We start from the raw sequence: 24,569 nt of genomic DNA, 5'->3' as shown, positions 1-24,569 counted from the left end.
CCCCTTGCTTAAAACCCTGCTTTGGGGGTACTCTGGCCACAGCTTCCCCAAGATGTTTGTGAGCCAAGACTTAGTCTTTTAATAGGAGACCCGCAGTTGCCACCCCCTCAGTTCCTGTTGTTCTGCCTGTGAATAATGTTTCGTGTTCCCTGTTTAGCTGCTTAACAGTCAAATGCTGCCCTTGAAATTGCTGGTGAGAATGTTTTGTGTAGGCATTTCCACAGTCACTTATCTGTTCGTTTTAAAATAGGAGTAGGAAGGATTCGTTGTCTTCATATCCTCTTCCAAAAGAACTTGGATGAACTTACTCTGGCCAACAGCCACCCAGCTGGGCTAAGTTCCTCACAGAGGAAGAAGGGCCGTGAGCATAGAGCTCCTGCTACACACTTGTCAACAAATAAGTTGCTTCTGTGATTCTATCCTATGAATCAGTGCCAACTCCAGGGTATCAGGGGCCCTTGGACAAAATGCCCTCAAAGGGCTCTTTGCCGTAACTAACCCATCTCATGGCCGATTCCTGTTTGCTTGCCTTCTATGTGTGGGTGCATTCTGCACCATTGCTGATGGGACCAAGACCTACGGGGGTCGGTTTCCTTCCTCTCTGTTCTGGTCCAAGAATAGGCGGTTTTCAGGCTTGTGGGATGTCCTTTGTTTTGGACCAGAAACCTGAGAGCCACCAACCAGAGCCAGGAACATAAGTCATACACTTATAATTAAAGAATTTGGGGTCTGGAGGTTTCGGGGTAGATTTGAGTAGCAGGACTGAATAGAACTTGCAGTCCTTCCTCACAGAAATCCAATCCTGGTTATTGCCCCAAGCGCTCTTCATTTTGGCAGTATAGTTGGTGTTGCTGCTGCTGTTCAGCTGTTTGAATGGGATTCAGAAAGCCTTGCTCATCTACTGCGAATCATCCAGAGATCTATCAGTACATCCCAAAGGGCTCTGGGATTTGGCACTGGACCGTTGTTGGGCGTGTGGGCATTGACTGGTTCTCAGAAGTGCCAGTTCCTGACGTTACAGTGTCCACAATATCAAAAGTAGAATGCGATCTGCCTAGTCCAGTATTTTGTCTTTTGACACTAGCAGACAGTACCTTCATAGGTAGGTTCATAGAAAAGGTGTTCGAAAGCTAGAAAGAAATGCACAGTGCCTTTCTATCTATCTGATGTCATGAGCAGACCTTTCTATTAGGAGAAATGCTTGGACCCATGGACCTCACTATCTCCATGATTTTAAAAGTTTTGTATACTTTAATAGAAGGGATGTGGGTGGCGCTGTGGGTTAAACCACAGAGCCTAGGACTTGCCAATCAGAAGGTCGCGGTTGGAATCCCCGCAATGGGGTGAGCTCCCGTTGCTCGGTCCCTGCTCCTGCCAACCTAGCAATTCAAAAGCATGTCAAAGTGCAGGTAGATAAATAGGTACCGCTCTGGCGGGAAGGTAAACGGCATTTCCGTGTGCTGCTCTGGTTCACCAGAAGTGGCTTAGTCATGCTGGCCACATGACCTGGAAGCTGTACACCAGCTCCCCTAGCCGATAAAGCGAGATGAGTGCTGCAACCCCAGAGTCGGTCATGACGGGACCTAATAGTCAGGGGTACCTTTACCTTTACCTTTATACTTTAATAATATTTGCTGCATGTTGTCCCCACCCCAGCTCCCCAGCTTAGAAACAGATGTCAGAATGTAAAACACAAGTATTGGCTTTGTAGGGTCCATACATGTACAAGCCAGTGCTTTCTTCCTGTTTGTTCTCCCCCATTCAATATGCGTGTGAGTGGCAATGTGTGTGTGTGTGGGGGGGGATTGGTTGTTAATGTTTATGGATTTTTAAAGGGAAATTGGCAACTGTATGCACGATCACCCATTTTAATTGATGATGTCTGCTTGTGTTTTGTAATTGGGCATCTGTATTTGAATGCAGAGCATCTTGTAAGAAGCGGTCCTTCAGAGATGAAGGGGCTGATCTAAATTACTGGCACCCCGGGGGAAGCAAAGCATCTGGCGGCCTCAGCACATAGCTGGTGGGCTGTGTTCAGGTCGGTGCATCACAAGGTCTAGGCTTGTTCCATGTGCTCAAGACTATTTACATATATCATTTCACTAATCCTTATAAGAATCCTTTAAGCTTGGCCTGCGCTGTCTCTGCCATGCTACATAATGGAGTGGGCTGGGCTGGTAGACTGAAGTTACAGGGCTTTCCTGACCCTTCTTTTGTGGTGACTTCTGCATATTTAACTTGTGCATAACATCTGAATTTGCTCTTTCAGAAGTGAGACTTCTTTGCAGCTCTTCACAATTTGATCAGCCAAACCTTTGATTTAGGGGCCACTTTATAAAGTCCAATCTGATTTTGTTTCTTACACTCAGGTAGCCATTTGGTTTCATGCCAGTTGGAAGTGACCTCATTTGGTTACCTCCGTTCATGCAGCTTCTTATAAGAGACCACCACGACTTCCATCACAGTTTGAAGAGTTACAAATCAGATCGGCATTACATTGAGGTGCAATCAGGAGCCAATTTCGGTAGTGCGGTATACTAGCAGTAATAAACCTTTAAGTACCTCTTCAGCTGCAGTTCTCAAATGTTTCACTTGATTGATTGGAAAGTTTCTTGCCCAGAAGCATGCCTAAGACTAAAAGATATTTGTTACTCTTAGAGTCCTGGAGTTCTTTTCCTCTCTGTTCCTCAACCCACCCTACAAATGAAAAACCCAAGCGCTTTTCAGTTTTGCCATTCTGTCCTGATAACTGCGAGTACGTCTGCAAAAGAGCTTTCATTAATCCAGGGTGAAGCCAAAACAATGAAAGCTAATTTTATGACTTAAAACAACGGATGGGGAACTTGTGGCCCTCCAGATGTTCCAAATCCCATCCTTCCTGAAGACTGGCCATGTTCTAAGGCAAATAACATAAAGGTAAAGGTAAAGGTACCCCTGCCCGTACGGGCCAGTCTTGACAGACTCTAGGGTTGTGCGCCCATCTCACTCAAGAGGCCGGGGGCCAGCGCTGTCCGGAGACACTTCCGGGTCACGTGGCCAGCGTGACATCGCTGCTCTGGCGAGCCAGAGCCGCACACGGAAACGCCGTTTACCTTCCCGCTAGTAAGCGGTCCCTATTTATCTACTTGCACCCGGGGGTGCTTTCGAACTGCTAGGTTGGCAGGCGCTGGGACCGAACAACAGGAGCGCACCCCGCCGCGGGGATTCGAACCGCCGACCTTTCGATCGGCAAGCCCTAGGCGCTGAGGCTTTTACCCACAGCGCCACCCGTGTCCCGTGCAAATAACATACAAACTTTCAATTCATATGTAGATGAAATATTCATGAGATTGAAGAAAAGTGCATTTTTCTGCCTTCAAAAGCCAATTTTCTCACCCCCTTTTTTGACAGAATTGTCTTTTTCAGAGTGTCATTGTGCCTGTGGTACATCTCCCTAAGGTTGTCTTTTCCTCTCATTCTGATTTTTAAGTGAAATGAAGATTCATTGGTGTGTATAAAGCATGATGGACCAGTCCTCTTGGCAGAAGCCCACCCAGTGAGTTCCATTTGCACAGCTGGGTATCCCCCCCTGCCCCCCTCCAATGACTTGGGAAGGTAGGTCAGGAGAACTCCCAGAACAGTGCTAACGGAGGAGATGAGAGATGGTTCCACCAGGCAAGCAAGAAATGCTTCTGCTGATGGAGTGATCTCCTTAGGGCTATGTTGAATTCCTCCCATATTTCCTATACTCTTTCACGTCTCCCAGCTTCCTCTTCCAAGACTGTCATAAAAAATGGAGGACCATACAACCCTTAATTGATAGAAATACAGTCATCAAGATGCTTTAACATTCTGTCTAGTTCCCTTGGGCAGAATGAGGGGAGATTCACAGCCAAAACACCACCAGAATCTAACTGGTACATTTCCTTTTTTTTAAAGATACACCATCCAGAGTTCTACTTCATAGCAGGATTTAAGAATGATGTTTGGCATTTTTTCCCCCTTTCTGCTTTCCGAAAGACAAGTGGAAAGCACTGATTTCCTAGTTTTCATTTTGTTTGGCGTGTCTTAATTATTCAGATGTGTCAGTGTACGGTTGAATTGCTTTCAAATTTATTTTTTCAAAGCACTCCTCAGTGGAGATAGGGTGCCATTAGCAGTGTTGAATGCACGATGTGTTTGATAGTTAACTGCAACATCCTGATTCACCCAACGTTTCTCATCTTCAGCAGCAGAGACCTGACATTTTTGAAGGAAAAGAGATGTAAAAGGAATATGAAATGTCTTGGTCAAAACTGTTCAAACGATGCAAAGAAAAGCTGTGATTAGAAACAACAAACAAACAAACCATTCTCTTTTCAGGATATTTTAATAAATTAAACCGTGGGAAGAGGAGGGAGGGTGTACCCGTGCCATTATTCTGTTGTGTGCTGTGCAGTAATTGAGTGTAGCATCTGCTGCCTGAAAGTATCTGCAGTTACAGCAGCTACGTGCAGGGAGAAATCAAGCAAAAGGGCAGCTTGCAGATCACAAACCTCTAGCTCTTCTGCCAAGGAAAGGGAAGTTGGGGGGCTGCCATCCCCCTTTACATCTCTGTAAGATTTCTCAAGAATGGAAGGCTGATAGTCTGACTAGTTATGAAAGTTCCCATGCAGCTTATTTTAGTTGTCCAGGTTTCTCTTTCATACCACTATACAAGTCAGAGAAAGTTGACATTTGGCTTTCCTCCCCCTCCATCACCCTTTCCGCAGTAAATGCATCCAGGTTGTGTGCAGGCCAGAAGTGTTGCATTTGTCCATACAGAGTCAAAAAGCATTATTTTCCGTATTGCGTGATCTGAGCTACAGTCTGTTTTATGCCTCTGAGCTCTGCAAGTATAACAGTTTCCTGGGAGAGTTTTATTGTGATGGTGAGTGGCTTCACTGCTGCTCTTAATATCCTGACTAAATTATTCTGTCTGCCTTGGTACATTTGGAGGAAGTGGATCCAGGAGTGTAATGGTTTGGTCAGCTTCATCAAAGCTCTGAAATCTTTTTTGAGCTCTTTTTGCACACGCTGCTCAGACGGTTTGAATGTGTGGGCAAGCCCAGGAAGTGTGCCAATTTATGACGATCCGCTTTCCAGTTTGCTTCCTGAGCTAGCAAAGTCATTGTAACATAATGCTTTAGAAAGTGCGCCTATTCTTGCTCTTGCATTCTGCAAAAGCTCCCATATTGTGGGCCTTTTCAAGATTTGCAGCACAAATTCATTACTAAGAATCCAAAATCTCTTATGGATTGTGTAGTTTGGTCCTTCGAAATTGGATTTCCCAACTCTCCCAACAGCTGTTTATAGTTGCTTGGAAATAGTAATTGATTGGGTACGTAAAGGTTTGTATGTAAGTTGTTCACAGTTCAGGAGGGTCAGTTTGTTTTATTTTTGTCTGTTTTAGCCACAAAATTATAACCTGCATTTTGGTGGAGATTTCTCAAGGCGGAGCATTCCAATATAAGCATAATAATTGCAATAAAGTAGAGCTATTTTAAAACCCATTATATTACAGGTGACCCACTGTTCCCTACATAAATGCTTTTTATCTATTTTTGCCTATTAGAGATTAAGACTGCTCATTAAATGAAACAATATCTATAAAATAATAAAAAGGGGGGTAATTTAAAACTCAGCAAGAGTTTAAGTGAACTTGGGGGGTTTTCTTAGCTTTGTTTTGGGAAAATTTGGTGGAATAGGGCTGTTTACTGCACATATTTTTTGGGTTACCAATTTTTCACACTCCGTTTGTGCCCTTAATAACAGCATAAGATTAGGGAAATTAGCAGGTGAAGGTTTTATCGGCACAGGGATAAAATCATGCGAAAGGGTTCCCTCACTAAGTATCTGCATGTCAGGTATCTGTTTAAAGAAGGGGTGGCAAACCTGTGGGTATCAGGTATCCCTTCAGCCACAGTCAACATAGCCAGTGGTCAGACATTATGAACAATCTAGTCCTGCAACACCTTGAGCACCAAACGTTAGCTACTCCTGTGTTAAAGGCACAGGGCAGGGTCACTTTTTCAGTGGTGGTGGGGAATGGCACAAAGCTTTCATCACTTTAAATTTCTGTCCAGTAGTTAACATTTCCAGACTATTGCAAATCATTGGTAACTTGGCTCTTGAGAACCTTCGGCTGGCTGTATTTCCCAGCCTCCAGAGATGTGAGGATGGGGCATTTTCCTAGTTAATATCCTAGTTGTTGCAATTTTCAGGTGTTACAATCTGCAAACATAGGCTGTGGTAAATGCATAAATGATCCCACAACACCCTAAAAGATTATTCATGCCTTTAAGCCAGAGGTTTTCAACCTTTCTGAGTCCACAGCTCCCTTGACCAACTACGGTACATCCTTTCTGGAGCCTAGTTATGTTACACCTTGCCTGCAGAACTGGCAGCCTCTCACCCTTTTTCAAACACCCTTCCTTGTGGAGTGTTCCCTCAGGCTCCTCTCCTCAGGAGTACTCCAGGTGGCTGCCGCCACCCATGGTCTCTGAGCTGCCCCCCACCCCACTCCAAAGAGAGGTACCTCCCAAAGGCACCATTCACTTGCAGAGTTTATAGCCAGGGCTGCTGCAACAAACAGCTGCGCAAGCCTTTGGGAGGGAGGTGTAAGAGGGCATCAGAGGACGGAGGGAGGGAGGGAGGGAGGGAGAGAAAGAAAGAAAGAAAGAAAGAGGCCAGTGTTGCCCATGGTACCCCTGACCATCATTCAAGACACCCCAGGGTGCCATGGCAAACTGGTTGAGAACCACTGCTTAAAGCTATCATATCACCCAGGGTTCTTCTGGACTGCTTGTTTTAACAAAAATAGTAAGGAGGTGACTCATCACCTGTGCTGTTGGTCCCTCCACCAAAACGTGTGTGTACAAATTCTGCATAAGCTTTCACTGAGATAAGTAGGGGCTGCATTTTCCATTCCTTGTGAACATGTTTTTAGAAAGTTCCTGCTTTGAGCTCACTGCACATAAGTTGTTGTTGTTCTGCGGGAATCAGTTATATTTTCCAAGCTTGGAGGGAAAGCTGTAAAAACAGTGGTTGGGGTGCAGTGGAATTGTGGGGGGTGTTCTTAGCTTCCTCTTTAGAATGGGGGCAGGAAGGGAGAAGAAGAATGGCAGTGTGACAGGATAGCTTGACCCTGCCACAGCAGCCGCTGTTGCCAAAAGCAGAAGTAAAAACCTGTGCTGCTTAAAGTGACATATTCTTATAATTTGGGTTATTGCTGCTGCTGCTGCTGCTTCATCATCACCATCACCATCACCATCGCCTTCTTGGGATACAACTCTCAGTATACAAATGGTTCCAGTACAGCTTGTAGGTCACATGAATATTTTTTTAAACAAAGAAGGAAAGCAAAACCACAATAAAGAATAATAAACCCAAGCCTGAAGGAAAGGCGGTGTCTTAAATACTAGATGGAAAACTAGCGTGTCTGGAGAAGTGCCTGGCTAGGCAAGGACACCTTGGGAGCAATACACGCTCCCTCATCTCAGAAAGACCTCTGGAGAGAAGGGAGTTGATAGAAGTCAGGTGAGGTTGAGGTGTGGCTCCAGGTCAAAAGCTCCAGTGCTGGGCACTCTGCCTGCTCCTGGATTGACTATGCCAGGCTTCCTCAACCTCGGCCCTCCAGATGTTTTGAAACTACAATTCCTATCATCCCTGACCACTGGTCCTGCTAGCTAGGGATCATGGGAGTTGTAGACCAAAAACATCTGGAGGGCCGAGGTTGAGGAAGCCTGGCCTATGCTAAGCCAGACCATGGACTGCTCTGACCCTGCCTCTTGTCATGCACCCTGCCTGCTCAGACTCTGACCTTGGACTGGCCCTGGACCACATTTTCTACATTGGTGTGACTTCTGGCAAGTCCCCTGGTTACTCAGCTGTCCAGTGAGAGTAGGGCTGGAAGGGAGAAGCACAACTCTAAGAAAATGTGCATGCATGTCTTGTTGCGAAAGCCCATTGAGAAGGGAGCCTACATTGTGCCCTTGCGCTCCAGGTAACCACTTGGGGAGAAGTGTCCATGCGCATGTGTGAAGTGATAATGCACACATACCCCTCTCCTTTGCCTGGCTCTGTGATTTGTAATTGCATGTACTGGAAACTGAGAGAAAGCAGAGGGTTTGTCTGCTAACAGAAGCTTGTAAGCTCATTAGGGTAGACTTCACTGGTTTCCATGAGGTTTACTTGTTGTTGTTCAAAGGGTGTTTCTCTTCCCGCCGCCCCCGGCAACTCGCTTGCTTCATTCTAGATTCTACTGAGCTTAGAGACATTGCTTGCACTAGCTGAGATTTCTGAAGAACCTAAAAATAATCGGGCAGTCAGCTGCCTGATACTTGGCAATTTTCAGTGAGCTTTGGCAATGCAAGGAACACCTGAAGTGGGCATGTTTGGAGATGTCAGCTGATAGATCTTACTTACTAAATAGACAGGACAAAGAAGGTGTGGCATAGCAGAAAGCCTGGAATTCAACATCGTGCTGTGATGAAGCATTCAACTTACCCTGATGGAATGATCTCTATCCTCCAACACCCACAAACTGTTCTGGGGGTTCTCTCAATGCCCCCAGAGCGAGTTTCAGGGGGAGGTGGGGAAGCTGCATTCCACAAATGGAAGTCCTTGAAATGGGGCTTCCATTGATGAGGCTCCCTGGGTGAATCTCTCCTAGAGTTTATAATTCCTGGTTTGCCACTTGCAGGTTGCTGTGCTGCGGAATTTTGCAGCTGTTTGGCGCCCCTTTTGAGCACTTTTTTTTGGGGGGGGGACCAACCTGTCAGAACTAAGGAAGTTAGACCTTAATTTATTTTGGGGGGCATAATTTCATATGCTGGGCAGCTTTGGTGGGAGAAGAAAGAATGAGCTGCCCTTCAGTCTGCCTGTAAATGTAAAAAGATAGCCCTGTTTTCAAGTTCTGTCTTTCTTGCACGTTTTCCCCTCTTCTATGACCTCTTTTGTCACCTTTGCTCTCATCATGAGCTTTTGGGCAGGAACCTGTGCAATTCTTTCTTTAAATAGATATAAATATTAGTAATAATATTTTTAAACACTATGGTAATTAGTAACAACATATCCAATCAGTATACATTTGTGTCTTACAAAGCTTCAGAGTCAAAACAAGGAGAGCAGGTCCCTGTCCAAATGATAGCATGGTTTCCTCTTCCTTAATGTGACCGTGTATCTTGCTGATGGCAGCAGATGGCTGTTGTTGTTGTTGTTGTTGTTTATTGTTAAACTGTTATTTATTAAATTTATATGTCACCCTTCATCCAAAGATCAGAAGGTGGATTACACAAGAAAAACAAAATGCATAGCATAATAATAACAACACGCACACACACATTTAGAAGGTGATAGATTGTTCAATAGCCAAGGCCTAGCTGAAGAGGATATTTTTTCACCTGGGGCCTTCCTGGGGAGAGCGTTTCACAAATAGGGAGCCACTACAGAAAAGGCCCTTTCTCGTGTTGCCATCCTCCAAGGTACACAAAGAAGGGCCTCAGATGATGATTGTAGTTCATATGGGGAGAGGCATTCCTTGGGAGGCTACAGTTGCTGAGGTCCACAAGGATCCTCTGTTGAATCCAAACTAGCAAATATATACTTTTGATTCAAAGCGCTATTCAGTTTGAGCATACAAACAACCCCCTGTGACCCATCACGGCATGCTTCATAATAATATACAAGACTTTTAAGCTTTGCATATTTATGTTTGTGATTTGCAGAGCTTTGGGAAGCTGTGTTTACATGGAAATTGTCTTGTTGACACTTTAATAGAGCAGAGATTTGTGCTTCATAACATTAGTTAGGAAGCCTTTCTCATCTCTAAGCCATTTGCAAAGTGTTATTTGTCATCTCTTCTTTGCTTCTGAGCTAACCAGGATGAGAATTCTCACTGGAATGTAGTCCCGAATTGAAGGGGAGGGGAGAAGGGCTTGTGTTAGCTTGAAATTGAGAGAGACTGTACGCATGATCATGTACCCTAGCTGAAGAACTTATGCAATTCTCACCCTGCCTGTGGCTGTTGCTTCCTGTTTTTGCAATATGTGTAATCTCCAGCAGTCATATAACAGATGAATTAATGTGTGTGATACAATCAGATCTTTGGTTTAAAGGGGTTGCAGAATGAGCCCAGCCCAGTGAATTTTCTGACCAGAGTCATATTGGCAGAATTGGGTGTGAAGAACCCGCATCATCCCCCTCCAGCCACGCACCCGCCAAATTAAAACCTAGTAGTTAATCAATAAGGCTTCATTGATCTCCTTGCTGACAGAGACACATGGTGTCTTGAAAGCAGGTTTATTGTGGCATGAGCTTTCATGGGTAAGCGCTTACTCTGCAGCAGAGAATGTGGCCCTTTGTCATAATTGACATATTTCAGGCTTTAAGCCAGGCACCCCCAACTCAGCCCTCCAGATGTTTTGGGACTACAATTCCCATGATCCCTGGCCACTGGTCCTGTTAGCTAGGGATGATGGGATTTGTATTCCCTAAACATCTGGAGGGACGAGTTTGGGGATGCCTGCTTTAAGCTATCTCAGTAATGATTATTCCATAAGTTTATTTAAACTGATGAGATTTATATGCCACTTTCTACAGAAATCTTGGTTCACAGGATAAAAATAACAAGTTGAAAGTATAATACATTAGGAGTATAATACATTAAAATACAGCACAACCCTGTTGTGGCCAGGGTGTTCAGATCCTTTCCTATTCGTCATCTGTACAAAAGGGATCACAAAATGTTTGGCCATGCTCTGAATCAAGGGATTCAGGATCCATCCAGGCACACACACATACCCCAGGTGGTTTTAAAACCTTAAGCTGGTTTCTGATAAGTGTCCCACTTTTCATCAAGTAGAACTGCCTCACTTTGTGAATGCGCCCCCTTCCCTTCTACCGCATTGCATAGACCCTCATGTGCTCCATTAGTCAACAAAAGAGGTTTAAAGACTCTCTCAAGGCAAATCTTTAAAAAGTAGTATAAACACAGACAACTGGGAAACACTGGTTTGTGAGTGCTCAAATTGGAGAATAGCCTTTACCGAAGGTGTCGTGGGCTTTGAAGACGCTCAAACTCAGGACCAAAGGTTCTAAGAGGAAGGCACATTTGGCAAACCCATACCATGATCAACACCCATCTGGAAACCTATGTCTCCACTGTGGAAGGACGTGTGAATCCAGAACTGGCCTCCACAGTCACTTACGGACTCACTGTTAAGACCGTGTTCCTGGAAGACAATTTTACTCCTGGAAGACAATTTTACTCCCATAGTCCCTGTTGACCTTCTGTTTGGATTTTATGGTTGCAGAATTTGGCATTTTCAGTGCATAATTCTAGTCTGATCACTTTGCCAGTCTGCAACAGTAGCTTCAATACAGAGGGCCTTGCTAATGTTTTAAAGTGGGAGCACTGACTGGCTCACCATGTGCAAGATAGTGCTTCTTAAGAGAACCTATGCTCTCCATATTAACTTGCCAGCAGTTCTCTCCTTGCCAGGCAGACAAACTTGTATATGTAACGTTCTTATATGTTTCAAAACCTCTGAGGCCTCTGCATTTGAATTTTCACAGAAAACTCAGCAAGTTCAAAGTGCCCATCATTAAAGCATCCTCTGGTTTTGCAGCAATGGTACATTGCTTGAGTGCCTTTTCTGGCATGATAAGGAATGAACAAAAAGGATGCTGAAGCCACTCAAATCTGTTATATTTACTGCAATGGATTGTCAATATATAATGGTTTGTGCACTAGCACCCTTCATCTGTAGGCACCTAAGGCACATGACAACACTGCAGGTGCATGAAAACACTGAAGATCCCTGAATTGGACTGCTCTGGATCAAAACAAATCTGGAATGCTTTTCTTCTCATTCAACCTGCATTTGTAAGATACTTACTCTGCAGGGGCCACAGTCATTAGGGCCTTTTCCTGCTTTCTTCTTATTAATTCAAGCTGCTGGATCAACAGCCCTCTCCTCTTCAGTCTTCAAATTGAAGCTTTAAGGACTAATGTCATAGGAACCCCTTGTACTATAGGAAACCTTGTGGTGATCATTCTCCGTAACTGGTGTTCTGGGTAAAACATCATATAGTAAAGGTGCTGTGGTTGCTCTCAAGATTTCCCAGTTGGTGCTAGCATGCATCTTGGCCGTGGTTTTTCCTTCTTCTTTTGAAATGCCATATCTGAAATTCCTAATCGCTTCATACAGTGCAGATCTTGGTGGATTTCACCACTGCAAATTCCCTGATTTAGCATGGTTGTAATTTGCTTAAAAGATGCCTGTTTGTAATAATCCAATTAAGCAGTCTTAACTAGGGGGTAATGCATAGTGTTAGTGGATAGGACACCAGCGTGTCTGTCAGATGCCTCTAGCCTAGTGGTTATGATGCTGCTTTCTTAAAAAAAAGTTTCTTGCTTTTACTCTGTTTTGCTAAGTCCATAATGGCTGGTGTTTCCAAGACAGGGGAAAGGGGGTGGGGGACGGTCAGCATTTAAGTGGTGGTGGAAGATGAAAGTTTGAGAACATTTGAGAGAAGGTGGTTACAGTAAAAGAATGTCAGGTCATTGCACTGCTGTGTATGCAGAATACTTGCTGTGTAGTGCACCAGTGATCCTGCTGAGAAGGGCCAACTCTGACAGCATGCTGCCGAGCAGTACAAACATCCAGAGTCTTTACAATGTGCTGAGCAAAGCACCACATCTGTGATTGCAGAAGATTATTTAACATGGATGGATAAAGTTATTTGTACTCAATGAATAGCAATAATGGAAGGCAGTAAAAACCTTTAAAAAAGTGTCCATTTTTGTAACGCGTGTGTGTGTGTGTGTGTGTGTGTGTGTGTGTGTGTAGATATATATATATGGTCTGAAAAAATATTTGGTTTCAGAAAGAAGAGTTAAGACTCTTACAAATGAACACATGCCTCAGAAAGCGTAAATTTTTGCCTTAACTTTTGCACCATGTAAGCTATAAACACATTCTAAAATCTTGTATATTGTGCTTCCTTACGACTAAAACTCCATGTACCCACACTTTTCCCTTAGTCTTTTAGTTCCAATGCAAAAAAGAATAACTATAAGGTATGCTGTATGTCTGTAAAAATAATGATTCCAGCCATTAAAAAAACAAAACTTGTAACTCAACCATTTTTCATTCTATTTCACTGAGCACCAAGGTGATTTCCCATACTAAATTTCATGGGGATAGGATAATCATATTGGATGTACATAAGGAATGTACTTGTGCTTTCTAAGTGTGAAATTTTATACAGCTATTCCTTTTTTTTATTACACTGTAACCCACATTCAGGATCCAGAGTAGCCAAAGATACTGAGCTAATCTTTTATAAGTAAATCTCCACTGTAGCTAATAAGACAGCAAGATTTGGCAGGCATAAAAGGTGGTGCTACACATTACATGTAAATCTGTGTGTGACACATACTTCAGCCACTTACTTGTATTGGGGGGGGGGAATGGCTTCAAGAGGAGAGATTTGGGGAAGAGACACCTTGGAGAAAATGTGTTTAACCCTTCTTCTGCCTAATTCTTTTGCACCTTTCCTCAAGCCTCTTCCTCTTTCCTCCTGTAGAAGTCAAGTTTGGAAGGGTAAACAGACATCTGGAACCCTGAGGCTTTTGGGTGGGGTGGGGGTGGGGGAAGATCAATCTGCTTCTACACTCCAAATCACTTCCTTACAAAGCTAATTTCCCCTAATAGAAACAGCCATTGAGACATTGTGTGCATCTACGTACAGCGGTACCTCTGGTTAAGTACTTAATTTGTTCCGGAGGTCCGTTCTTAACCTGAAACTGTTCTTAACCTGAAGCACCACTTCTGGCCCCCTGCTGCTGCCGCGCTGCCAGAGCACAATTTCTGTTCTCATCCTGAAGCAAAGTTCTTAACCCGAGGTACTATTTCTGGGTTAATGGAGTCTGTAACCTGAAGTGTATGTAACCACAGCTATCACTTGTACAGGATGTTCCATTTTTACAATAATTATGTTGCCTTCCCCATCAGCTGATATAATTGCACAAATGGACCATTGCTGGTCAGTCCAATAATTAATTTGCCCGATTAGAATGGAGGACATTCCTCTGATATATTTGGGGAAGGGGGGGGCAGTCCTTAAATTCGTCTGATGGCTCCTTGTTTGTTTGTTTAGTCGTTTAGTCGTGTCCGACTCTTTGTGACCCCATGGACCAGAGCACGCCAGGCACTCCTGTCTTCCACTGCCTCCCGCAGTTTGGTCAGACTCATGTTTGTAGCTTCGAGAACACTGTCCAACCATCTCGTCCTCTGTCGTCCCCTTCTTCTTGTGCCCTCAACCTTTCCCAACATCAGGGTCTTTTCCAGGGAGTCTTCTCTTCTCATGAGGTGGCCAAAGTATTGGAGCCTCAGTTTCATGATCTGTCCTTCCAGTGAGCACTCAGGCTGATTTCCTTAAGAATGGATCGGTTTGATCTTCTTGCAGTCCATAGGACTCTCAAGAGTCTCCTCCAGCACCATAATTCAAAAGCATCAATTCTTTGGCGATCAACCTTCTTTATGGTCCAGCTCTCACTTCCATACATCACTACTGGGAAAACCATGGCTTTAACTATACGGACCTTTGTTGGTAAGGTGATGTCTCTGCTTTTTAAGATGCTGTCTAGGTTTGCCATCGCCTTTCTCCCAAGGAGCAGGCGTCTTTTAATTTCGTGACTGCTGTCACCATCTGCAGTGATCATGGAGCCCAAGAAAGTAAAATCCTCCATTTCTTCCCCTTCTATTTGCCAGGAGGTGATGGGCCCACTGGCCATGATCTTCGTTTTTTTTATGTTTAGCTTCAGACCATATTTTGCGCTCTCCTCTTTCACCCTCATTAAAAGGTTCTTTAATTCCTCCTCACTTTCTGCCATCAAGGTTGTGTCATCTGCATATCTGAGGTTGTTGATATTTCTTCTGGCAATCTTAATTCCGGCTTGGGATTCATCCAGCCCAGCCTTTCGCATGATGAATTTTGCATATAAGTTAAATAAGCAGGGAGACAATATACTGCCTTGCCGTACTCCTTTCCCAATTTTGAACCAATCAGTTGTTCCATATCCAGTTCTAACTGTAGCTTCTTGTCCCAAATAGAGATTTCTCAGGAGACAGATGAGGTGATCAGGCACTCCCATTTCTTTAAGAACTTGCCATAGTTTGCTGTGGTCGACACAGTCAAACGCTTTTGCATAGTCAATGAAGCAGAAGTAGATGTCTTTCTGGAACTCTCTAGCTTTCCCCATAATCCAGCGCATGTTTGCAATTTGGTCTCTGGTTCCTCTGCCCCTTCGAAATCCAGCTTGCACTTCTGGGAGTTCTCGGTCCACAAACTGCTTAAAGCCTGCCTTGTAGAATTTTAAGCATAACCTTGCTAGCGTGTGAAATGAGTGCAATTGTGCAGTAGTTGGAGCTTTCTTTGGCACTTCCCTTCTTTGGGATTGGGATGTAGACTGATCATCTCCAATCCTCTGGCCACTGCTGAGTTTTCCAATGGCTCCTTACTATCCTTAGTAATAAATATAATTTTGTTTTAGCCTATAGAACTCATTATGTGCACTGCTTAGGGATTATTTAAACCCTTTGTAATTTTTAAAAATAAATACAAGAATGGAAGAAGGATCCCCCCCCCCAACAATAGTTGTTTCTCAGCAGCCTGAGGGCTTCCTGTGCAGTTTGGTGCTGAACGGTGTGACAAGGCTGGGGGACGGAAGCATCCTTGAAATGCGCAGGGTTATCCCACAAGAAGTCGTCCCTAATAATCACTGAGTGAATGGGTGGCAGGTTTTCAGAAAGGGTGGTCATAACGACAGCACCTGGCAGTGATGTGCCATCCCTGTTTCTAGGTTTGAGTACCTTGTCACAGAAGAACCATGACAGGACATGGCTGCAGCAGCTTCCCTGGAGCTATGGAGACCTCCTGCTTCCCCTATTCTTGATTCCTCTTATTCACAGTGATTATTTTCTATGCTGGGATGTGGATCCTTGTGTGCCTGTACAGGAGCTGCTGTAATTGATAGCTTGTAGAAGTTGTCGTCTCGATTGTTCTGCCTGTTGCTTTCATGCCTCTGCTGTGAAAATACTGTACCCCAGCTCCGCAGGCAGAGCCTGTGTCCTTGCCAGGCTTTCAATGCTGAATCATCTTGCCGTTGTTAGCTAGCTGTGTAATCCCTCAGCTTGGCTCCCCTTCACTTTGTGGCTTTCTGCTGGAAAGATCAGGACAAAAATACACAAGATTTGCAGAGGAAATGAATGTCATTTGATCAGCCTGGCCTTCTGCTCAGAAATGGCCTTGTCCTCTGGTGACCAACTTCCTTTCTAAGGTAGAAACATGATAGATAGAAATTAGGCAGGAGTTGTGAGCCTGTTTTGGGCATAGTTTACCACAGAGATATTTTTTTGGGGGGCGGCGGGGGGGGGGGTTAAAGTATTAAATAATTAAATCATTTTGTTAATGTAAACAATAAGGTTGTAAATTAACATGTGGTCTTGGGTCAGATTTGCAGCACTGTTTAGGACAGGGGCCCTCCAGATGTCGCTGGACTCCAATTCCCATAATCACTGGCTAGGCTGATGAGCGTTGGAGTCCATCTGGAGGGCACCAGGCCCCTCACTTCCTGTTTATGAAATATGCAAAGAAATATCAATGGGAAACTTGGTCTAAACTGATTATTTAAATGGGCCTTTCGCCTTGCTAATTAAGACCATGGTTTAAATCTTCTTGTGTGCCATCCCCTCTTAATCTTAGAAGGATTGGCAAGGGAGGCCTTGCCAGGAAAGAATCGCAGGAGTCAGGTGTGGTGGTTGTCACCTGAAAAGCTGGCCGACAACTTCAGGAAAAGCCAGCTAGATGCTTGAGGATTAATGGAGCAGGTACATAGTAGCGGGTATGCAGCTTGGTGATACTTCTGGATCTTTTGCTGTCTCTAGAGGTTCAGGTGGCCTTGGTGGCTCGGGGTGCCTTCCATCAGCTTTGGCTGGTAGCCCAGCTGTGCCCCTATTTGGAAAGGGATAGCCTAATTTCTGTCATCTAACCTCTAGGTTAGATTACTGCAATGCATCACACATGGGGCTGCCTCTAAAGGTGGTTCAGAAACTTCAGCTGGTGCAGAATTCAGAAACCAGGGTGCTCACCAGTATAAGATGGTTTGAGCCTATTGCACCGATCCTGGCCCAACTTCACTGGCTTTCAATTTGTTTCTGGGCCCAATTCAAAGTGCTGGTTTTGACCTATAAGGCCTTAAATGGCTCAGGACCGCAATACCTCAAGGACTGCCTCTTCCTCCCTGGAATCGTCATCTGAGGCCCTTATTTGTGTGTCTCCTCCCCAAGAGGTCTGGAGAACAGGCAATATGAGAACAGACCTTTTCTGCAGTGGCTTCCCATTCGTGGGATACTCCCCCTGGGGAGGCTAGCCTGGCACTTTCATTACATATCTGTAGGTACCAAGTGAAGACATTTCTCTTTAAGCATGTCTTTGACTGATTAACCTTCTATGGCTTCTTAAATGTGTTTATGGAAGGGAGGTTATTGGTTTGTTTTTGTTTTATTATGTATTTGTGTTTTCATTTTTATGTTGTGAACTGCCTTGTGATCTTCAGATTAAGGGTGATATACAAATTTAATTAATAATGGAGGGCCTTTCCCAATGGTTGTGTTCTATGTTCCCATGTTGTGACTCCACCTGACTGTTCCTGCAAGGATTTATGTGTATTTCTCACACTGTAGCTTGCTTGTGTGTGTTCTAGTAGAAAAGACTCAACTCTCGTTTTTGGAAGGATGCCATTGCCATTCTCTCGATGACTCAATTTCTCACTTCACATTCATGGGTATATTAACTGTAAAGTGTATCCTGTGAGTTCTGCTCTGTGGCTCTGCTTTTCTCTTGACTTCACTGTGAGTTGAAGGAAGGAAGGAATCTGGCCAAACTGTGAAGGGTTTTCTGGCGTCTCCAACAGGGCCTGCCTTGTCCTGATGCTTTCTGCCTCAACCAGCACTGCAGACTGTCCCCTCCCTCCCCCCCCAAAGGCCCCCCTCTTCCTCCCAGGAAGGAGGGTTTTGTGTTTTGACTATAAATGGCATACCGCCATAAATCGTTTCTGCGCAGGCTCTCTCTGTCTCTGGTTTGTTGCCATAGTGATGAATACTTTCCTCTTCCCTGAGAGCAGCATTGTATTAATGTAACTGTGCAGCCGTGATTAACTTAAAATGACGACAGAGGGTGAGTGGGATACAGACCTGAGTGTGTGTCTCAGTAGCTTATCTGTTAAGAGCCAGGCACTTCACAGCCCTAAACACCACAGATAAAGACGTCTGTGGCTCAGAAGTGCATGATGGTGGCACAGTTCAGCCGTCCTGCATTTTGGGAAACAAGTTTTACGGCTGTAATACTCTGCTTGTTTACATGGATGTAATTCTGAGTGAACACAGTGGGACTTGTTTCCAAGTGAACTCACAGAAGACCAAAATGTGCATCAAATGACTTTTGTTAAAAGAACTTCTTCCTTATAAGCTAAAATGATAATTTCTGCTTGGTCTCTCGCAAGCTAGAAACGTATCAGATATATGTTTATAGATTGTTTGTGTTTCATTGATTCATAGAATTGTAGAGTTGGAAGGGGGAACCAAGGGTCATCTAGTCCCCCTCAGTTTTTACAGGCTTGTTACCCATAAGGCATGTTTGCTTCCTTGATACTCTATGGAGTATCACATACATGTTTGTTTCTTGCTTGAGAAACTTTGTTCTATACCAGTAGTCTTCAACTTTTCAGATCCCGGAGCCACCCTTAACCCAAACATTCATTTGGTGACCCATTTCTCATTTTCCTTCCATATATTTATATGGTGGTTAAGCTTCCGTTATGACCCACCTTACATCAGACCATGACCCAGCATTGAGTCCTGACCCATCATCAGTTGAAGACAAGTGGTCTAAACCATCTGGACTATTTTCTTCCACTTTACTAGATAGTGTGGGCCTACCACCATATCAAAATGTTTGGTCTTGAGGATTTTGCTTATTTCCAAGATGGTTGGAAAATATTTGTTCGTGGAACCTACAGTAGCATGAAAGAGGGAAGACTTGTGAACCTCTGGCAAATATACATGGTATATGAATGAGTGTGCACAACATGAAAAAAGGCACTTTTGCCTTTTCTTGTAATCTTAATCTTCTAAAGCAGGGTAGCCAACATGTTCTCCATCAGATGTTGCTGGACTACAACTCACATCAACCCCAGCCAGCATAACCAGTGGTCAGGGATGATGGGGGTCCAACAATATTTTGAGGGTACCATATTGACCACCTGTATTCTGAAGCAATTTACAAACTATTACGAGCCTCTTTTCTTACCACCCCCACTTCTTTCTCCCTGCAGCTACCTGAATGATTTGGAGAGGATAGCCAAAGTGGATTACATTCCAACCCAGCAAGATGTGCTGAGAACCAGAGTGAAGACCACAGGCATTGTAGAGACTCATTTTACCTTCAAAGACCTGCATTTCAAGTAAGTACATAAACTATATAGCTTCCTTTGGGGAAATAAGACTCAAGGTGTACCTAACATTCATTGCAGAACAGATAAAGTTGGATTTTAGCTATCAGTGTATTTGACACCAAGGTAGGCTTAGCAACATTATGCGCACTCTGCAGCAGAGGGCGCTCTTGTAACCTGCCGTGGAGATGGGCCTGGACATTCCAGCAGAGGGAGAGGGTGCTGCACATTCCCCTGATGTCACAGGGAAATGGATGAATCAGCAACAGTTGCATAGTGATCTGGGAAAAGCAATACAATAATATACATCAAAAAGAAATGCCAAATCAACGTGGGTGCCTGACCTCTGGAATTAGGCATTACCTATGTAGCATTTGGGACGCGGGTGGCGCTGTGGGTAAAAGCCTCAGCGCCTAGGGCTTGCCGATCGAAAGGTCGGCGGTTCGAATCCCCACGGCGGGGTGCGCTCCCGTTGTTCGGTCCCAGCACCTGCCAACCTAGCAGTTCGAAAGCACCTCCGAGTGCAAGTAGATAAATAGGGACCGCTTACTAGTGGGAAGGTAAACGGCGTTTCCGTGTGCGGCTCTGGCTCGCCAGAGCAGCGATGTCACGCTGGCCACGTGACCCGGAAGTGTCTCCGGACAGCGCTGGCCCTCGGTCTCTTGAGTGAGATGGGCGCACAACCCTAGAGTCTGTCAAGACTGGCCCGTACGGGCAGGGGTACCTTTACCTTTATGTAGCATTTTCACTTGTGCCTTTTTGCATATATTTTTTATCTAATCCTGCAGATCAGGGCGACTCCTAGGACTATGTGACCATTTGCTAGTAGGGAGACACATAGTTAACCATCAAGTGAAACACAATTGTGTCCATTACCTTCCAACACAGCAAGGATTATTCAGATTGCCTTGCCTTCACTGTCTCATGCTGCAATGATAGAAGCTCTGCTTTAAACACCCTGGATGTGGTCATTCTGAAAAGCTTTGCTTTTCCACAAATCCATTTGCTGAGTTGTCAGAAAGGAATGATGCATCCCAAAGCCAGAAGGGAGCCAGATTTACAGTTGGAACCAATTTCTCCTTAATCGGCTTATTTGGTGCCTTGACAAGCACCTGATTTTCTCCCTGGCCTGCATGCAGGAGAGATGTGCTTTTCTTTTCTTCCCTTTTCTTTTTGGCTTTCAAATGTGTTTGACTCTGGGTTGAATTAGAAAGGGAACATGCTGGCTTGCCTTTATCAGAGCATAAATGCATGACTCAGTAAACCAATAGGCCGAGCTGTAGGGTCTGGCATACAAATGTCCAGGCTGAGATGGTGCCAGTGTAATCTCCCCGCAGTTGTCGGCTCTGAATGCAGCATGAAGGCATCACTGTGGAAAGCCTTTGTATTCTAAGGATTAGACCACAAGAAACCAGAATTACAGCTTTCCTTCCGCACAACAGAAAGGCAGGCTGCTATGCCAATATACGGCCGATCAAAGTGCACATCTTCGTGGTATGGGGAAAATGTCTTTGGGTTTTGGGTGTACAAAATTTGACGTTCCAGATTATCTAGTAAGCTGGAAATACAGCTAGCAAAGGCAGGTTGTATTTGTACACCAATTGGCCAGCACACTGAGTTGCTGGAGCTGTTTAAAGAGTTCACTTCCTTGATGCATAGACCGTAGGCAGACTGGCTTATTACAACAAGTTGGCCCCAGGTGACACTTTTTAAAGTGCGTGTACACTGGAAAATGCTAAACATGATGGGGTGTGCTAGTTTAAAACAAAGACTGAAAACCTCCTTTCTAGGGGACTCTTATGATCCAATGGGTATTCAGTTCAAGGTAAGCACACATTCTGCACAAAGGAAAGATGGACTTTACTGGTCAGTGAACTCCACAGTTTGTGACAAGTTGAGCTAGAAATGTCACTGATTGAGATCCAGTTGAGGATCCCTGCACAGCCTTATCTGGTTACAATGAGCTTCAATGAAAATTTAAATGAAAGCAAGGCATGAATTGCAACACCAGCTGGGAGATTTGGGGTGAGAGGAGTCCGTCTAACGTGGTTCACACGTCACGTTAAACCAAGGTTAAAAAGTAATGGTGGGTTAATGAGAATGGGCAGCATGCTGGTGCACATGGCTAAAACGTTCTTAGTCTCCTCCTCCCCAACTCTTGAAACCTACCTGTTGGCTACAATTGAAGGCATCTTTCAAACATCAGTCACCAGTACTATGGGTTACAAGAATGAGTGCCATTTTTCAAAGTTAATGTAATGTCGATGGGCAAAACAGACTGCTGTGTTCCACTCCTGAGTCTATCAGTGTTATTTTCTCTTCTTTATTACTGTGAAATAGATGGAGGCAAAGAAGCAAACTTTCTAGTGAAGACTGGCTTGAAAGAGGAAGTGTGTTGTCAGTGACAAATACCACAGGAGATGTGATGACAGTTACTTTTGCATCTCAATAGATCTAGTTCTTTCTCTGTAGGATTGAGTGATACAGAATTGGTTTCCATATTCAAATGAATGCAGTGTGATTATGCAGTGTGAGATGCAAAAAGAAGAAGCTGTATTCTGGCTGTTTTGAGTTGCAGCTTCTAGTTGACCATTTAAATCCTGAAAAGTCAGTTGAAAAAGAATGAGTTGTGCCTTGCACTCCTGTGAACAAAAAATGCAACTCATCCAAATGTAAGATTATTCTGTTCAAAAACAGAACAAAACTGCACACATCCCACAGTTGCCATTGCCAACAGTTGTAAGGACCACAGGAGCACACTTAGGCCGCATTTGCATATAATGATAAGGCAGCATTCTGGCTCCATAAACTATGCTGTGCACAAGTTGTGAACTGATGCATGCAGCTGACTTACTCCTTCCCTGGCATAAGTGGGCAAACAAACCAGGAACAGTCAGGTCAGTGTTGTGTCCAGACCCAGGATTATGGTTTCTGCCTCCTTATCAAGACATAAACCAACAGGAAAAGATTGATCAAGCCAGCTAGTGCTCATGGTTGAAGGTGTAACACTAAACACTCCCCATTCCAGTTGTTTTGCCCATTTGCACCAGGGAATAGCAAATTGGGAGCGATGGAGCTATTTATACAATATTGTTTCTCAAGACAAGAACCTTGGCTTCCCCTTAAGTGCAATTGCAGCGTCTTAGTCAAACGCAGCTATACATTGATTTGCATAGCAATATTCAGACACCAAGTTTCTCCATTGGTGTCATTCATTTGACCAAGTATATGTGCTCTCATCTCACCACTGACTAGCAGGGCAGGGGCCCAGTCAGTACCTGAATATAACAGCACTGTTGCTGAGAAATAGCAAGTGCTTCTAGTGTTTAAAATACTTCTAGACTTCTCCCTTCATTGGGGCAGCATACTGTTTGAGAGTGGGAGTGCCACCTTCACTTGCAGGTATATAGAATTCCTCCTCCCATGTGCTTAGAATGTATTAGGAGGGTCACAACCTTGCTCCCTAGCATGGGATGATGGCACACATAAGTTAACGTGGCTACCTTTTTGTTTATGGCATGGCCCTGTTTCTCTAGTGGAGCATCTGGCAACTCAAGTGTGCAGTAAACCAGACTGGCTTCAGCTTCCCATCGCAGCCAAATTCTCTTACTTAAGCGAAGCGGTTCTGTTTCTCTTAGCGCAAGGGGCAGGTGCCCCGGTGATATGAATGCTCTGAGAACCGGAGTGGAGGCAAGTGTGAAGCACCCTGCTGCCCTTAGAGCCCAGCATTTGCTGTAATAAAAAGCTCCAATCTCAGTATATTGGATTTTCAGTAACATGGTTCTTTCTGGGTCATTGTTCTCCAGAGGGTAGTCTGCCTTCAAGCCAAATAAGATATTTCCAATCATTTTCCTTAGCACAGTTGCATGTGGAACTCAATTTATATGATTTCCAATAGAGTTTGTGCCCCTTCTTTCCCCTCTAGCTGCTGCTAATGACTTAATGACTATGGGGAGGGGAGGGGAGAGGAGAGAGGCTGCATTTTTCATTCCGTCTACTTTGTCCATGACAGAAATATACGTCCGCCAGTGTAGCTCAATAAGCTAAGAGTGAATGGTTTGTATGAATGCCTAACTATACTAGGCCTAAAAATAAAGGAAAATTTGGTTCATGTAATGAAAGGAGAATAAACACAGCAGTTGTTTCTTCCGTATGCCGATATGCCTGTTTGTTATGTTCGTTGGAGGTGGTCTTCTTGTGCTCTTGAGTTCTTAGGGGCCCTGTTGTCATAGGTCAGAAAAGGATTGTGGCTTCCCATCCCTCCGGCCTGGCCAGTGTGCGGGTTGCCTTTCCTTCCTGAACTTCCCGTCCTCATCTGGGAATGTCCTGAGGCTGCTGCCTCGTCAGAGAGAAGTATGTCTGCTGCATTAGAAAGCAACCTTGCAAGCTATTCCAAAAACGATTAGTCCATGGGCATTTTTACTAGCCCCCAGGTCCATATATCTCTATGTTAGCTGTTTATGCCGCAAGGAATTTATTGGTTGCTGAAGTTAATGACTGGAATTGGAGGGAAAGGGGAGCTCTCATGTATAAATATTATTACATCGTCATAGCAATACTTAAGAGTTTCCTCATAGTGGTTTGTTGAAATTTAGAAGGAATATCTCCCTCTTGATTATAATGTCATCCAGATCTCTTTCCCAAATGCATATTGACAATGCATAACTAAAAGTGCATCTTGATGAGCCCTCTTGTTAAATTTTATATAGCCCTTCACTATGTTCCGGGACTAATCTTAGCCTTTTTTCTTCCTTGTGCAAGCGCAGGCTTGGGTTTTCAACTCCCATTTCTTAATGAAGCAAGTTCTGTAGTATGTTTCTTAGCACTCGAGAATGTGGCCCAGCTTTTCATTGAGCTGCTGAGGCGTGCCTTTTCCTGGGGGTGGAAGGGCAGAGTTTGTTTACATGTCACGTCGGTTTCCTGTCTCCACTTTTCCTTGGGATGGAATTCCCACTCTGTTTCCTCTCATTGTCCAGCCGAGGGCTCAGCCTGCCCCGTGCGTTGGCAGCCTGTCTCCACAGCCCTTGTGTGGAAGGCTGGCAGCAAGCCAGGC

General features: G+C 44.4%; 1 protein-coding gene across 1 annotated transcript in view; it reads left to right on the top strand.

The window, feature by feature from the left end:
- The window catches only part of GNAI2 (G protein subunit alpha i2), a 124,515-nt gene that overhangs the window by 88,932 nt on the left and 11,014 nt on the right, over nt 1-24,569 (top strand). Inside the window, exon 5 of the mRNA XM_028718643.2 lies at nt 19,400-19,528. Within this exon, the coding sequence (XP_028574476.1) occupies nt 19,400-19,528 (129 nt within the window). The remainder of the gene's footprint in view (nt 1-19,399; nt 19,529-24,569) is intronic.

The sequence above is a fragment of the Podarcis muralis genome, chromosome 2, assembly GCF_964188315.1.
Source record: "Podarcis muralis chromosome 2, rPodMur119.hap1.1, whole genome shotgun sequence".
Lineage (NCBI taxonomy): Eukaryota > Metazoa > Chordata > Lepidosauria > Squamata > Lacertidae > Podarcis > Podarcis muralis.
This window is presented reverse-complemented; position numbering and strand designations above follow the sequence as displayed.